Raw genomic sequence first — 13326 nt, 5'->3', positions numbered from 1 at the left:
TCCAAATGATTATTCCTGATGCTGCATTCCCGGAAGGAGGAAGTATGAGAGTAGACAGCACTTCTCCCTGAGGAGCCTCCAACTAGCTAAAGGCTATAATCCTTGTAATACACAGGGGAGAGTGGACACCCATATTGTAAGTTACTATGACTTACCACTCTTTCAAGAGCAGGTTTTAGGATGGGGGAGCAAGAGAGACTGCACCAAGACCCTGGTAGGGCAGATCTGGGATGCTAAAAACAAATATAATGCATACCACAGTTCCCTGGAGAGCCCCAGACACCCTGTTTGGCTCCATGTGCTGATGGGGGTGGGTGCAGAAACTTGTAAAGAATTCCCAGAACAGAATAGGAGCACATGCTTGCTTACAAGTACTTCTGACCATATGTCATCATGATATTCATGGTGTACCCATTTATAGCAATATGTGAAGCCAGTGGTAAAAAGAATAGAGATCTCAGGATGTTAATTGCTAAGAACCAGATCGATTATAATAAAATCCCAAAGTTGTTTTATTTCCCCCAAATTTTCCAGAATAATAAATACCCATGGGGAAACATTGACACTGATCTCTCATCCTGAAGGTCCTTTGGAGTGAGAACTGGTCATGCCCAAGAAGAACCCAAGTCCTCTCCAGATTCTTAAGAATAACCCCAGGGTTTCAGGCTGCAGGCCAAAGAGGGTCTCTCAGGTTGCAAACGATCTAGCATTCTCCTCCTAAGAGGAAAACACTTGGGAAAGAGGAAGATTATTAGGGACCCTGAGCAGTATTTTGAACCAACTCAAAAAAAAAAAAAAAAGTAACTCTTAATTAGGTTGTTGATTTGTTCTTTGCCAAAGAAATTGTCATTTAATGAGAAAATCATGTGAAGATTCTCAAACGTTCTTTTCTCTAAGATCACCCTGTTTAAGAATGTTGGCTGTGGGCTGGAAACCACAGGTGATTTGAGTCTAAATTCTGGAAGGGGGGGCCGCATCTCGAGGGGTGGCTGCAGCTCTCAGAGCACTTGTGTGTGGGACAGAGCTGACATCTAGCGACTCTCCCCAGAGGGTGAGGGCTGCTGCCTACTCTTGTTTATCTTGTCGGGATGAATGTCAGAGCTGGAAGGGAAATCTCTTGGCAAGCTGTGGTTGCCGCCCTTCTCTTCCCAGCTTATCTCAGCAGGCCCAGGGCTTGTCCTGTTTACGAGGCTGACTGTGTTCTGTTCACAGTTAAACAACTGAATTGTGAATTCTGCTTATGCACCAATTTGCAGCTCCTGCAACCATGATGCAGCCTCACTTGGACCTTTCAACATTTTCCCTTTCACCTAAAACTGTCAGATTAAATACAGGACACCCTGTTAAATTTGAATTTCAGATAAACAAGCATAACTTTTAGTATAAGTACATCCCAAGTGCTTCATGGGATGTATTATCCTAAAAAAAGTATTTGTTTATCTGAAATTCAAATTTAACTGGGTGTCCTGTATTTTTCTCTGCTAAGACCGGCTACCCTACTTTCATTTTCCTTTCACTCTTCTTGGTTCTTTTGGGCCTTTTAGGAATTTGGGATGATTCAGGCTCTGACAGGCATGGTACTAGATTTATTTTAGGCTGCTCTTTTGCTGTTGTCCAACAGGCCAAGGAGAGATTTAAATGATTTATCCAATATTTGCTAAATAGTCATGTGTTTCATTTATCCCATATATAGTTCAGCCTTAATATTGTTTTTGTTTTGATTTGTTACACTAGTGCATACATAGAGACGTGAAGCCAGAAAATATCCTCATCACAAAACATTCCGTGATTAAGCTTTGTGACTTTGGATTTGCTCGGCTTTTGAGTGAGTATTGACATTTTCTTCTGTTAAGTATAAAAAATGAAAAAGTTCTTGATACAACAAAGGATCTAAATGCTCTAGAAGTATACAAGCTAGTACTTGTATATTTAGGGCATAAGTGTGCTATAAATTATAATTTTGTAATTACTGAAAATGTGTAGATAATACAATGGTTTACCTATGTATGCTATCCATAAATTATACCACAGTAGTTATTAAAAAGTATCTTACCTCCCTGATTTCTACCATTTCTTGCTAAAATACTTTTCAGAAGTGCTACTTTAGAATAGTGGCTTTCAACCTTGGAGGCAGATTAGAATCACCTGGGGAACTTTTTTTTTTTTTTTTGAGACAGGGTCTCACTCTGTTGCCCAGGCTGGAGTGCAGTGGCACAGTCACAGCCCACCACAGTCTCGACCTCCCCAGTTCAGGTGATCCTCCCACCTCAGCCTCCTGAATTGCTGGGACTACAGGCATGAGCCACCACACCTGGCTAAGTTTTGTATTTTTTTTGTAGAGACGGGGTTTCACCACATTGCCCAGGCTGGTCTCGAACTCCTGGGCCGAAGCAAACCACCTACCTCGGCCTCCCAAAGTGCTGGGATTACAAGTGTGAGCCGCTGTGCCCAGGGAACTTTAAATTCTAAGCCAAATAACCCCCCCCAGACCCTCCCCAGGGATTCTGTTTTAATTGGACTGGAGTGTGGCTTGAGCATCAGTAATTTACAAAATATTTAAGTGATTTGAATGTGCAACTAGAATTGAGAACCAGCGATATAGAAAGGCCACAAAATTGGGCACAGGCTTGACTTCTGAGATCTCCCCCTCAGTTTTGATTCCAGCCTTCCGCTGCTGTTTGTTTTCCATGTTCCATCACTGGCCAGCTGGACCGAGTGACTACTATACAGACTACGTGGCTACCAGGTGGTACCGCTCCCCTGAGCTGCTGGTGGGGGACACGCAGTACGGCCCCCCGGTGGATGTTTGGGCAATTGGCTGTGTCTTTGCTGAGCTGCTGTCAGGAGTGCCTCTGTGGCCAGGAAAATCGGATGTGGATCAGCTGTATCTGATTAGGAAGACCTTGGGTAAGTGGTGTTTTTGTCCCACCTTTTGGAAAACTGGATATTTCCCCAGGTTGGGGCAGGGCAGAGCCAAGTTCTCAGTCTCACCTAATGCCCTTTAAGGCATTAGTTAGGAAAGAGGAAAACTCGAAGCCTCATTTAAATGACTCCATTAAAGGTGGCCATATTTGTTTTAATTAAAATAGTTAACAATTATTGAGTACTTATTGTCCAAAAACAACCCAAGATTCTTGAGCAGTTTGGATCAAGTTAAAACATTAATAATGACAATAACAACAATAAAAACTCACATTTCTGTAAGGGCTTAGCAGTTTACAGAATGCTTTCATGGTTTACCTTGTTTATGACGATGGGGTAATTCATTTGGATGTCCTTAATCCCAGCCTGCCTGACTAGTTTGGATCATTCAGACTCTATGGAGAATGATTCCCAACCTTCTAAGTGTCAGGAGGAAAGCTAGTTGTAATGTCACTCAGTCCGTCTTGCTTTCCCACCCCAGTGCCCTTTCCTTTCTCTCTACCCTCGGAGGCGGAGGGGAAGGGCAGGGGAGAAGGGAGGGAAGATGAGAAAAAAAAACCCATCAGTAGTGATTGCCCTCTTCCAAAGTCAGGGAGTTTAGACACTACTCGCCTGAGTATCGCAGTTTAAAGTAAACTTTTCCTCCTCTAAACTCTTGTAGGAACTGCCATCGCCATGCCTTCCCTTGTAATCTTATCTTCCCAAAGATACTGTAAACTTCCTGATGGTGAGACCATGTCTTATATTTCTACTTACCCTCCACCAGTGTCTGCACATTGTAGGCAATAAATGTTTGCTGATAGCTTGACTTTGTTGGGTGACATGGAAGGTGCTTTGTAGACCTTTCTTGGCTGTGTTTCCTCTAGTGATTTTAGGACAGCCTCCCCATGTCACCCCTCTGGCACTGGAGGAAGAAGGTTATTAAGGTGCAAGGAATTGTGCTCATGATGCTGCTCACTGAGATCTGGGGCAAGGCATTGAGGGTATATTTTGGTTGCTCACCCAAAATGAGGCGAGGCAGCAGTTTTTGCATTTGAGTGAGAGGTAAATTTCTAGGATGCATCAGTAATAATTTGATACCCTGGAGTAGGAACTCCCACAGTGCTCTGGGAAATGGGCCTGGTTGTGCCCCAGGAGAACACCTTTGAGTATCTCCCTATATTCTCTGAACAAAATCCCTCTTCAAGTGTAATATAGAATTTTACATAAAGGCGATTTTAGCTGATGTGACGGAAATGTGGGCAGGAGGAGCTTCCTAGAGTCCCCTGAAATATAGAAATACTCTTCTTGTTTCATTATGTCACATTGTAAGTGCTTCTAAACAGTAGATGAAATGGGATTTCCATGTGATTGCTAACTGGTGAAATAAGAAAAGATGGTCCCAATGTGGAAATGTATTCCTTCTAGCTAGAAAATCCGTGATTTCTTCCTTCCTTCCCTTCCCCTCCCCTCCCCTCCCTCCCTCCCTCTCTCCCTCCCTCCCTCTCTTCCTTCTTCAAATATTTATTGAGTGCTTGCTCTATGTTAGACACTGTTATAAGTGCTAGGGCAATAAAATTTTATCTTCACCTATCAGGATTCAGTTAATATGATTTTGATTTGTGGTTGTTGCCGTTTTGCTGTTTTTTAAAAGGCATTATTTTATTTGTGTGCATGTGCTTCTGAGTTGTTTGGTTTGGGTTCCTTCAGTACACTGTAGGCTCTGAGAACAAGAACCTGAGAGCAAGAAGCTTGTAGCCCTCAGTTTCTGTTGCTTGCCTCCTCTGTGCCTAACACAGTGTGCTGTCCACCGTAGGGATCAATACAGGTTGCTGTGGGTTGCCTGAATGCCTCTCCTTCTGATTGCCCAAGAACACTGCAGTGTCCATGCATATGGGCACAGACAAACACAGCATTGATGGAAGAAAACCATAGATCAGTGTTTGCTAACCAATTTCACTTACCTTTTTTTTTCTTGTCCAAAGGGGATCTCATTCCTAGGCACCAGCAAGTGTTTAGCATGAATCAGTACTTCAGTGGAGTGAAAATTCCAGACCCTGAAGATATGGTGAGTTACCCATTTTGGAGAGAGCTCTGTAGGCCAGGCTAGCTAGGCTTTGGTTGTTATTCACCTCCTGAGCCCCATGGCTCACCCTGCATTGGAGGTCAGTCTAACAGAGAAAAAGAAAATTGGAGCGAATTGGCTAGCGAGACTTTAGCCTTACTGCTAATTTAGAGGCTGCTGATAACAGAGTCTAGCCAGCCTGTTGCATAGGAGTGCAGCGCTGCCTGCCTGCTGGAGCCACACCTGTCCTTTATCATTTTTTAGCAGTTGAACCTAGGTAGCTTAGAGCCAACCAACTTTTAGACCTAGACCTATCAAGGTAAAGTTAACTAGTTTTTCCCCAGCATTGTCCAAATTCCCTACTCTACTATGCCCATGGTCTCCAGACCATGGGAAAAATCATAATGAACTTCCTTGGGCTGGGTGCAATGGTTCACGCTATAATCCTGGTACTTTGGGGAGGCCGAGTTGGGCAGGAGACCTCACCTGAGGTCAGGAGTTCCAGACCAGCCTGGCCAACATGATGAAACACTGTCTCTACTAAAATTACAAAAATTAGCCAGGCATGGTGGCACATGACTGTAATCCCAGCTACTCAGGAGGCTGAGGCAGGAGAATTGCTTGAGCCCAGGAAGTGGAGGTTGCAGTGAGCCGATATTGCACCACACCACTGTACTCCACCCTGGGTGGGCGACAGAGCAAGACTCTTTCCAAAAAAAATAAATAAATAAAAACTTCCTTAGCCAGCCTTACTCTGGTGCTTGCCCTCTATTATGGCCAACCCAAATGGGGGAAGCCCATTTTTTAAAAGCAGGAAAATTTGAAATGTTTATACCCCTAATCCACTTCCAACAATTTATTCCTGTGAAACCATAATCCAAGAGCATAAAGATGTGGCATTATTTAATAGAAATTATTTCCTTTAGTATTCCATCAGTAGGGGATTATGTATGGTACATCCTTACAATAGAAATACTTCATCAGGCCAGGTGTGCTCATGCCTGTAATCCCAGCATTTTGGGAGGCTGAGGCAGGTGGATCAGGGGCTCGAGACCAGCACGGGCAACAAGACAAAACTGTCTCTACTAAAATACAAAAAGTTGGCCTAGCATGGTGGCACGCACCTGTAGTCACAGCTACTCAGGAGGCTGAGGTGAGAGGATCACCTGAGCTTAGGAAGTTGAGGCCGCAGTGACCTGAGATCGCTGCACTCTAGCCTGGGCGACAGGAGTAAGACCCTGTCTCCGAACAAAAAAAAAAAAAAAAGAAAGAAAAAAAAGAAATACCATACAGAGCCAGGTGCGGTGGCCCACACCTATAATTCTAGCAACTCAGGAGACAACTGAGGTGAAATATTGCTTGAGCACAGGAGGTCTAGACCAGCCTGGGCAACATAGCAAGACCCTGTCTCTACAAAATATTTTTAAAACTAACTGGGGTTGGAGACACATGCCTATAGCTCCAGCTACTTGGGAGGCTGAGGCAGGAGAATCACTTGAGCCCAGGAGTTTGAGGTTACAGTAAACTATGATCATGCCACTGCATTCCAACCTGGGTGACAGAGCAAAACTCTGCCTCTAAAAATAAGAAATACCATGTAGTTAAAAAAAAAAAAAAAAAGACGGTTATAAAACAGTGTAGGCTGGGCATGGTGGCTCACGCCTGTAATCCCAGCACTTTGGGAGGCTGAGGCAGGTGGATCGCTTGAGCCCAGGAGTTCGAGACCAGCCTAGGCAACATGATGAAACCCTGTCTCTACTAAAAATACAAAAATTAGCCAGGCACGGTGGCACACACCTGTAGTCCCAGCTACTTGGGAGGCTGAGGTGGGAAGACGGCTTGACCTTGGGAGGTAGAGGTTGCAGTGAGCCGAGATCACGTCAGTACACTCCAGCCTGGGCAACAGGGCCAGATTCTGTCTCAAAACAAAAACAAAAACAAAACAAACAAAAAAACCAGTATGTATAATTTGACAAAGTTTTAATAAAAATGTAATATGCACACAATGCATATATACATGTATTTACATATATAAATACAAAATAATGTGACAACATCTGGGAAATCACAAAGCTTTTTTTTTTTTTACATTTGTGAAATAAATGGCTGCAAGGATATATATCAAAATACTAAGAGTGGATATCTCTTTTGGGTGGGATTTTGGGGTAACTTTATGATTTTTTATATTTTTGAATGTCTTCTAATGAGCCTGTATTGTAATCAAAAACATTTCAGAGCATAATTAAGGTCTGTGAAATCTTGAGTTTCTACTGAGGAAGGTATCTTAAAAATGAAACTAACCCTCCAGTTGCTCACTAAACCCTTCAGTTTTCAGATGGAAGTTCTGTCTCTACCACTTGTGTTTTGTTTGTTCCCTAACCTCTTGGCTTGTCCCACAATGAAGGTTTCTGCTTCTCCACTGCCTCTTCCTCCTGTAGCACTAGCATTCAAAGTGGGTCTTGCTGGGACAGAGGGGCAGGAATGACACCTGACATATGGGAGGTGACCCATCTGGCTTCCTTGTGATCTGGACATTCCCAGTTGTGCACTAAATATCCCTAGTGATTTCCTGTTCACTTGTCTGTTGGTGAAGCCTCAGAAATAACCCAGGTTTCATAAATGTAAGAAGCTTCCCATGGTTTCCCAGAGATTGTCCTGCAGATTTCCTGTTGACAGAAACACAGGAACAGGCAGTGCGGGGGCTGCACTGGTTGAACATCTGTGCCCCAGTCCCTCTGCCTGTCAGTAACCCTGACAGAGGGAGGCCTGCTTGCTTCTGGGGCTGTGAAACGCTCACAGGATGGGCTCCAGCGTATCACAGGCAACCAGTTGGCCTCATCCAGACATTGTTGCTGAGACAGCAGAGCTCGATGATATAGCAATGGCACGTCAAACCCCAGTGATGCTCAGATTCAACCGACAGAAAGAACAAGAGAAATATTTAAGCTATGGAGCATGAGTGGAAGTATGAGGGTGCAACAGGGGCTACTGTCAAGGGCCAATACAAACCTACTTTAGGATTTTTTTTTCTCCTGTTGACATAGGGAACTCTGAAACAGAGGCTCTTCTCTCCTACTCTTATCAATGATTAGTATGTGTACAATCCAGAATTGGTTATTGGGAGCTGGTTGCCTGTCCAAAATAATACTGTACTGTGAAAGTTGGCCGCAGCACCAGGACTGTTTGATTAGATGAGCCTGGCCAGTCACTCCAGTCGGCAGCTCACACACTGCCACTTTTATACACACAATGCACTGCAGTCACTTATTTTGCTCAGCTTGGCTGGCTCTTATTTTCTCAGCCTCTCTGCTCAATTAGCCTTTGTCAGTGGTATGTCTCTTTAACTGGCCTGTTTGTCTGCCTGACATTCGGCATTCCTCCCATTTATAGTGTTATTCCTGATTGTCTCCAGCATGTGACTGGCGCAAAATCGCCTTATACGGCCAAAAGGAGATTGACGAATGCCCCACAGGAGACTGTTTAAACAGCAGGCTGAGAAGGGAAGCAGCAGGCCCTAGTGGGAGGAGACAACAGTGTTTATTCCAGAAAATCAAGAAGCATCTGTTCACCTAGGTAGGGGAAAAACATCTATTTTGCAGCTCCCTTTATATAATTAGAATTAGAGCTGCTTTTTTTTTTTTTTTTTTTTTTTTTTTTTTGAGACAGGGTCTTGCTCTGTCGCCCATGCTGGAGTGCAGTGGCACATTTATGGCTTACTGCAGCCTCAATCTCCCAAACCCACGCCATCCTCCCGCCTTAGCCTCCCAAGTAGCTAGTACTAGAGGCGCACACCACCACCCCCGGCTAGTTTTTTGGTATTTTTTTTAGAGAGACAGGGTTTCATCATGTTGCCCAGGCTGGTCTCAAATTCCTGGGCTCAAGCCATCAGACTTGGCCTGAGTGGATTATAGGCATGAGCCACCGCACCCAGCCAGCTACCTTTTTATAAATCACACTATAAATGCCAAAAATTATTCTCAGGAAAGGCAAGTTATATAAATTGAGCCCCCCACCCCCTCAAAAAAAAAACTGCTCAGAAAAGTTTTTTTTCATTAGTATTTTTATTTATAATTTGCTATCTCCATTGGTATCAGAGCAGGAAGTTAAGGGAGTAGTTAGGAAGCAAATTTGGAAAAGCAATTTGGAGGTGGGGAGAGAAAGCTTGTGAAAAAGGCAAAGGGAGACTGTTTTGGGCAGGAGGTTGGGTGGGCAAAGGGTGGAGGACGTGAGGAAGGTGCCAGGAAAATGTTTCTATCAAAAGATTTAATTTGAGGTAACCTTAATTTGAATACATGCTGTAAATTAAAAACCTCTTTTCTTTTCAACAGGAACCACTTGAATTAAAATTCCCAAACATCTCTTATCCTGCCCTGGGGCTCCTAAAGGTAAAAATCATGGCTTCCAACAGACCAGGAAGCACACAGCAGTTGTCATCACTGGGGAATCTGAATTACTTATGTCAATCCATGCAATGAAAAGTGTTCCTTTTAGAATTCTTCTCCTGGCTGGGCAGTGGCTCACACCTGTAATCCTAGCACTTTGGGAGGCCAAGGCAGGCGGATCACTTGAGGTCAGTTCAAAACCAGCCTGGTCAACATGGTGAAACCGTCTCTACTAAAAATAAAAAAAATTAGTCAGGCGTGGTGGCGCTCGCCTGTAATCCCGACTACTCAGGAGGGTGAGGCGGGAGAATTGCTTGAGCCTGGGAGGCGGAGGTTGCAGTGAGTTGAGATTGCACGACTGCACTCCAGCTTGGGTGACAGAGCAAGACTCCGTCTCAAAAAAAAAAAAAAAAATTCTCCTTGGAAAAGTATATTTTCAATTTTTTAAAATGGATCACATTCTATTAAGTGAAAACATTTGCAAGTATTTTCCACTTTAAATAAACCTAACATTATATTTGAAGTCTAAATTTACACAAAACAGAAATTTCAGGGGGGTGGTGATTGTTTTACAAAGAGAACTTTTTCTTCAGAAAATCCTTAGCTGCAGGATCCTTTTAAATAGCTAACTCCCTGGTACATTTGAAGTACATTTAAAAACTTGATATATATATTTATATATATATATTTTTAGAAATATAGCTCTTATGTAAAACGAGGTATGGTATCAACTAAAATGTTTGCAAGTTACAGTCAATGTCCCACATGGTTTAAAAATTATTTATTTACTGATGTATTAAATAATGAGTTAATATAAATGATAATGTAACTGTTACCTGAAAGGGGTCCCAATCCAGACCCCAAAAGAAGGTTCTTGGACCTCATGCAAGAAAGAATTCAGGGCGTGTCCACAGAGTAAAGTGGAAGCAAATTTATTAACAAAGTAAAGGAATAAAAGAATGGCTACTCTATAGGCAGCAGTGCTGTGGGCTGCTCAACTGAGTATACTTACAGTTATTTCTTGATTATATGCTAAACAAGGGGTGGATTATTTATGAGTTTTCCAGGAGAGGGCAGGGATTTTCTGGAACTGAGGGTTCCTCCCCTTTTTAGACTATTTAGGGTAACTTCTGGGCATTGCTATGGGTATTTGTAGACTGTCATGGTGCTGGTGAAAGTGTCTTTTAGCATGCTAACACATTATAATTAGTGTATAACGAGGAGTGAGGACAACCAGACATCACTTTCATCGCCATCTTGGTTTTTGGCCGGCTTCTTTACTGCATCCTGTTTTATCATCAGGTCATTGTGACCTATATTTTGTGCCGACCTGCTATCTCATCCTGTGAGTAACAATGCCAAACCTCCTGGGAATGCAGCCCAGTAGGTCTCAGCCTTATTTTACCCAGCCCCTATTCAAGATGGAGTTGCTGTGGTTTCAACACCTCTGATATAACCAACAAAAATTGAGTCAATTCCTTGGAGTATGTAGTTGTGAAATTTAATCTATCCAAGAATGAGCTCCATGGCCTACTTAGTTGCAACAAAAATAGTTAAGAATGATGTAATATAAAGGCATGTACATTATGCCTCTCCTTATATACATGATCATATATACTTATAATGCATCAACTATTTCTGGAGGGATACACCAAAAAAAAAAAAAAAAAAAAAAGTAGCTGATTTTAGAAGGATGAAGGAAACACCTACAGTGGTGGAGACTTTGCTGTATGCTGTATGAACTGTATTTGTTATCATGTGTAAATATCATTTTTAAAATAAAAACACTAGTTTTTACAAAGTACATGCAAGGGACCAAACTGGCTAAATGGATTACCCCATTTGGCCACTGAGGTAAACTCTAAAATTATATCTTACTCTCCCAGGGCAGAGTACCAATTCCTTCAAGAACAGAATAAGGTGGAGAAAATAATTTTTCATTACTACTTTTAGAAACTGTTTATTTAATATGTGAGTGCCATTTAGGAATGACTGGAAGGAACTAAAATCATGACTGGTGTGTTTTCCTGCCTTTTCCCCCTTCTTATTGCAACTGAAGAGTTTCATCTTTCAAAGAAGAAAAAAATGACATTAATAAGTTAATACAATTTTGAAGAAGTAAGAAGAAGGAATTTTCTGTTCTTTTAGGGCTGTCTCCACATGGACCCTACTGAAAGGCTGACATGTGAACAGCTGTTGCATCACCCATATTTTGAAAACATCAGAGAAATAGAGGATTTGGCAAAAGAACATGACAAACCAACAAGGAAGACCCTAAGAAAGAGCCGAAAGCACCACTGCTTTACAGAAACATCCAAGGTTATAATTTCAAATGATCTCCTACCTGCCACCTGGTACAGAGAGTTGGAATCTAGACTTGAGGATGGCAGTTGTGGCTTTCAGCTCCAGCATCCTCATTCCAGCACTGGGAGACAGGTCATAGGATCTATCAACCAGGGCCCCAGGGACATCTGTCTCCTGAAGCCCCCTCTCCCTGAATCCTAAAGGTGCCCTTGTCCTGCTGCTTCCTGATGCCACACAGGGGCCAGGGTTTCCGGCCTGCATGAGCACAGGTCTCAACAAGGTACATGAGTATGAGTCCAGCTAAGCAGACTTTTTGGGCTTTGGAAAATGAAATCAGATTTTCCCCATGCAGTTCTGTGTCATCATGTACACCTTTAGTATTAAAACTAACACTCCAGGTTTGTCCAAAAAAGGAGCTGTTTTCCTCCCTGATCCTTTGTCAGAGTTGGCTAGGGCAAATACAGTGATGAGTGCTTTTGGTGCTATCAGCTGAATACATTTAACCAGAGAACAGCATCCAAACTGCACACTGGGAGACTGTGAAGAATCCTGATTGGTATAAAATGGCCTTACATTAACCATCTTGTGATAAGCCAAAAGCTGTAATAATTTAGAATGAACTGTAGCTGGAACCACAACTGATCCTGGGTAACCTCGGGATCTACCTAGGTACTCCTTAAGCTATACATTATCTTGCCTTAGTCTTTCCCTTTGCAGCTTCCACTGCCCAGCATGCTGAATGGTACCAGGGTGTTGTGTGTGAGGCTGGGAGGAGGGAAAAGGGTGAAAAAGGTCCATGAGGAACAAGTACAGCATGAACTCCAGGGCCCTAATGTAGATCACAGTTACAAAATTAATGTTTTATTCTCCATCATATGTGACCCAAGTAGCAAAACAGGCCAGAAACAGATTCCTCCACCCCCACGCCATAATTATTCCTTATCTCAGTATTAGTTTGTATTCAAGAGCAAAAGGTTTTGATGGAAATATTTCTACTTGAAAAAATAATAGGGAAACTCCACTATTTGGTGTATTGCTTTTTTTTGAGACCGAGTCTCACTCTGTCGCTCAGGCTAGAGTGCAGTGGTATGATCTTGGCTCACTGCAACCTCTGCCTCCCAGGTTCAAGTGAGTCTCCTGCCTCAGCATCCCCAGTAGCTGGGATTACAGGCACGTGCCAGTATGCCCAACTAATTTCTATATTTTTAGTAGAGACAGGGTTTCGCCATGTTGGCAGGCTGGTCTCGACTCCTGACCTCAGGTGATCCATCCGCCTTGGCCTCCCAAAGTGCTGGGATTACAGGCATGAGCCACCGCACCTGGCCTGGTGTACTGCTTTTAAATCCTGAAAGAATCAACTGATTTAAAAGTACTAAAAAGCACTTTTCTGAGGACAATGGCTGAAAAATTTTTTTCTAGAAAGTAAAAGTACTAAACAGTTCCCTTTTTAGGGATACTGAAGGACATATAGTGCAATACAAAAAATACAGGTGTGTTCTTTCATTTGACATTGACAATAAATTCAAACATTTTCAGGAAGCTTGAAGGAAGCAGTTTGTCTTTTTTCTTTAGAGATGGGGGTCTTGCTATGTTGCCCAGGCTGCTCTCCTGGGCTCAAGGGATGCTCCCACTCAGCCTCCCTTGTAGCTGGAACTACAAGTGTACACTGTGCCA

At 42.8% G+C, this 13326-nt stretch overlaps 1 protein-coding gene across 4 annotated transcripts in view; it reads left to right on the top strand.

Annotated features, from left to right (window-relative positions):
- The window catches only part of CDKL1 (cyclin dependent kinase like 1), a 67922-nt gene that overhangs the window by 51793 nt on the left and 2803 nt on the right, over positions 1-13326 (top strand). Inside the window, exons 4-8 of one of the 4 annotated variants that reach the window (XM_034937526.3) lie at positions 1735-1825; positions 2707-2907; positions 4887-4969; positions 9295-9351; positions 11497-11667. In XM_034937526.3, coding sequence (XP_034793417.1) covers positions 1735-1825; positions 2707-2907; positions 4887-4969; positions 9295-9351; positions 11497-11667 — 603 coding nt within the window. Of the gene's footprint in view, positions 1-1734; positions 1826-2706; positions 2908-4886; positions 4970-9294; positions 9352-11407; positions 12059-13326 lie in introns of those variants that run through there. The other 3 variants (XM_008957099.4, XM_034937528.3, XM_008957101.4) reach the window with 3 other exon arrangements.

Source organism: Pan paniscus, chromosome 15 (assembly GCF_029289425.2).
Source record: "Pan paniscus chromosome 15, NHGRI_mPanPan1-v2.0_pri, whole genome shotgun sequence".
NCBI classification, from domain to species: Eukaryota; Metazoa; Chordata; class Mammalia; order Primates; family Hominidae; genus Pan; species Pan paniscus.
The sequence above is the reverse complement of the archived record's forward strand: the minus strand, read 5'-3'. Positions and strand labels throughout refer to the sequence as shown.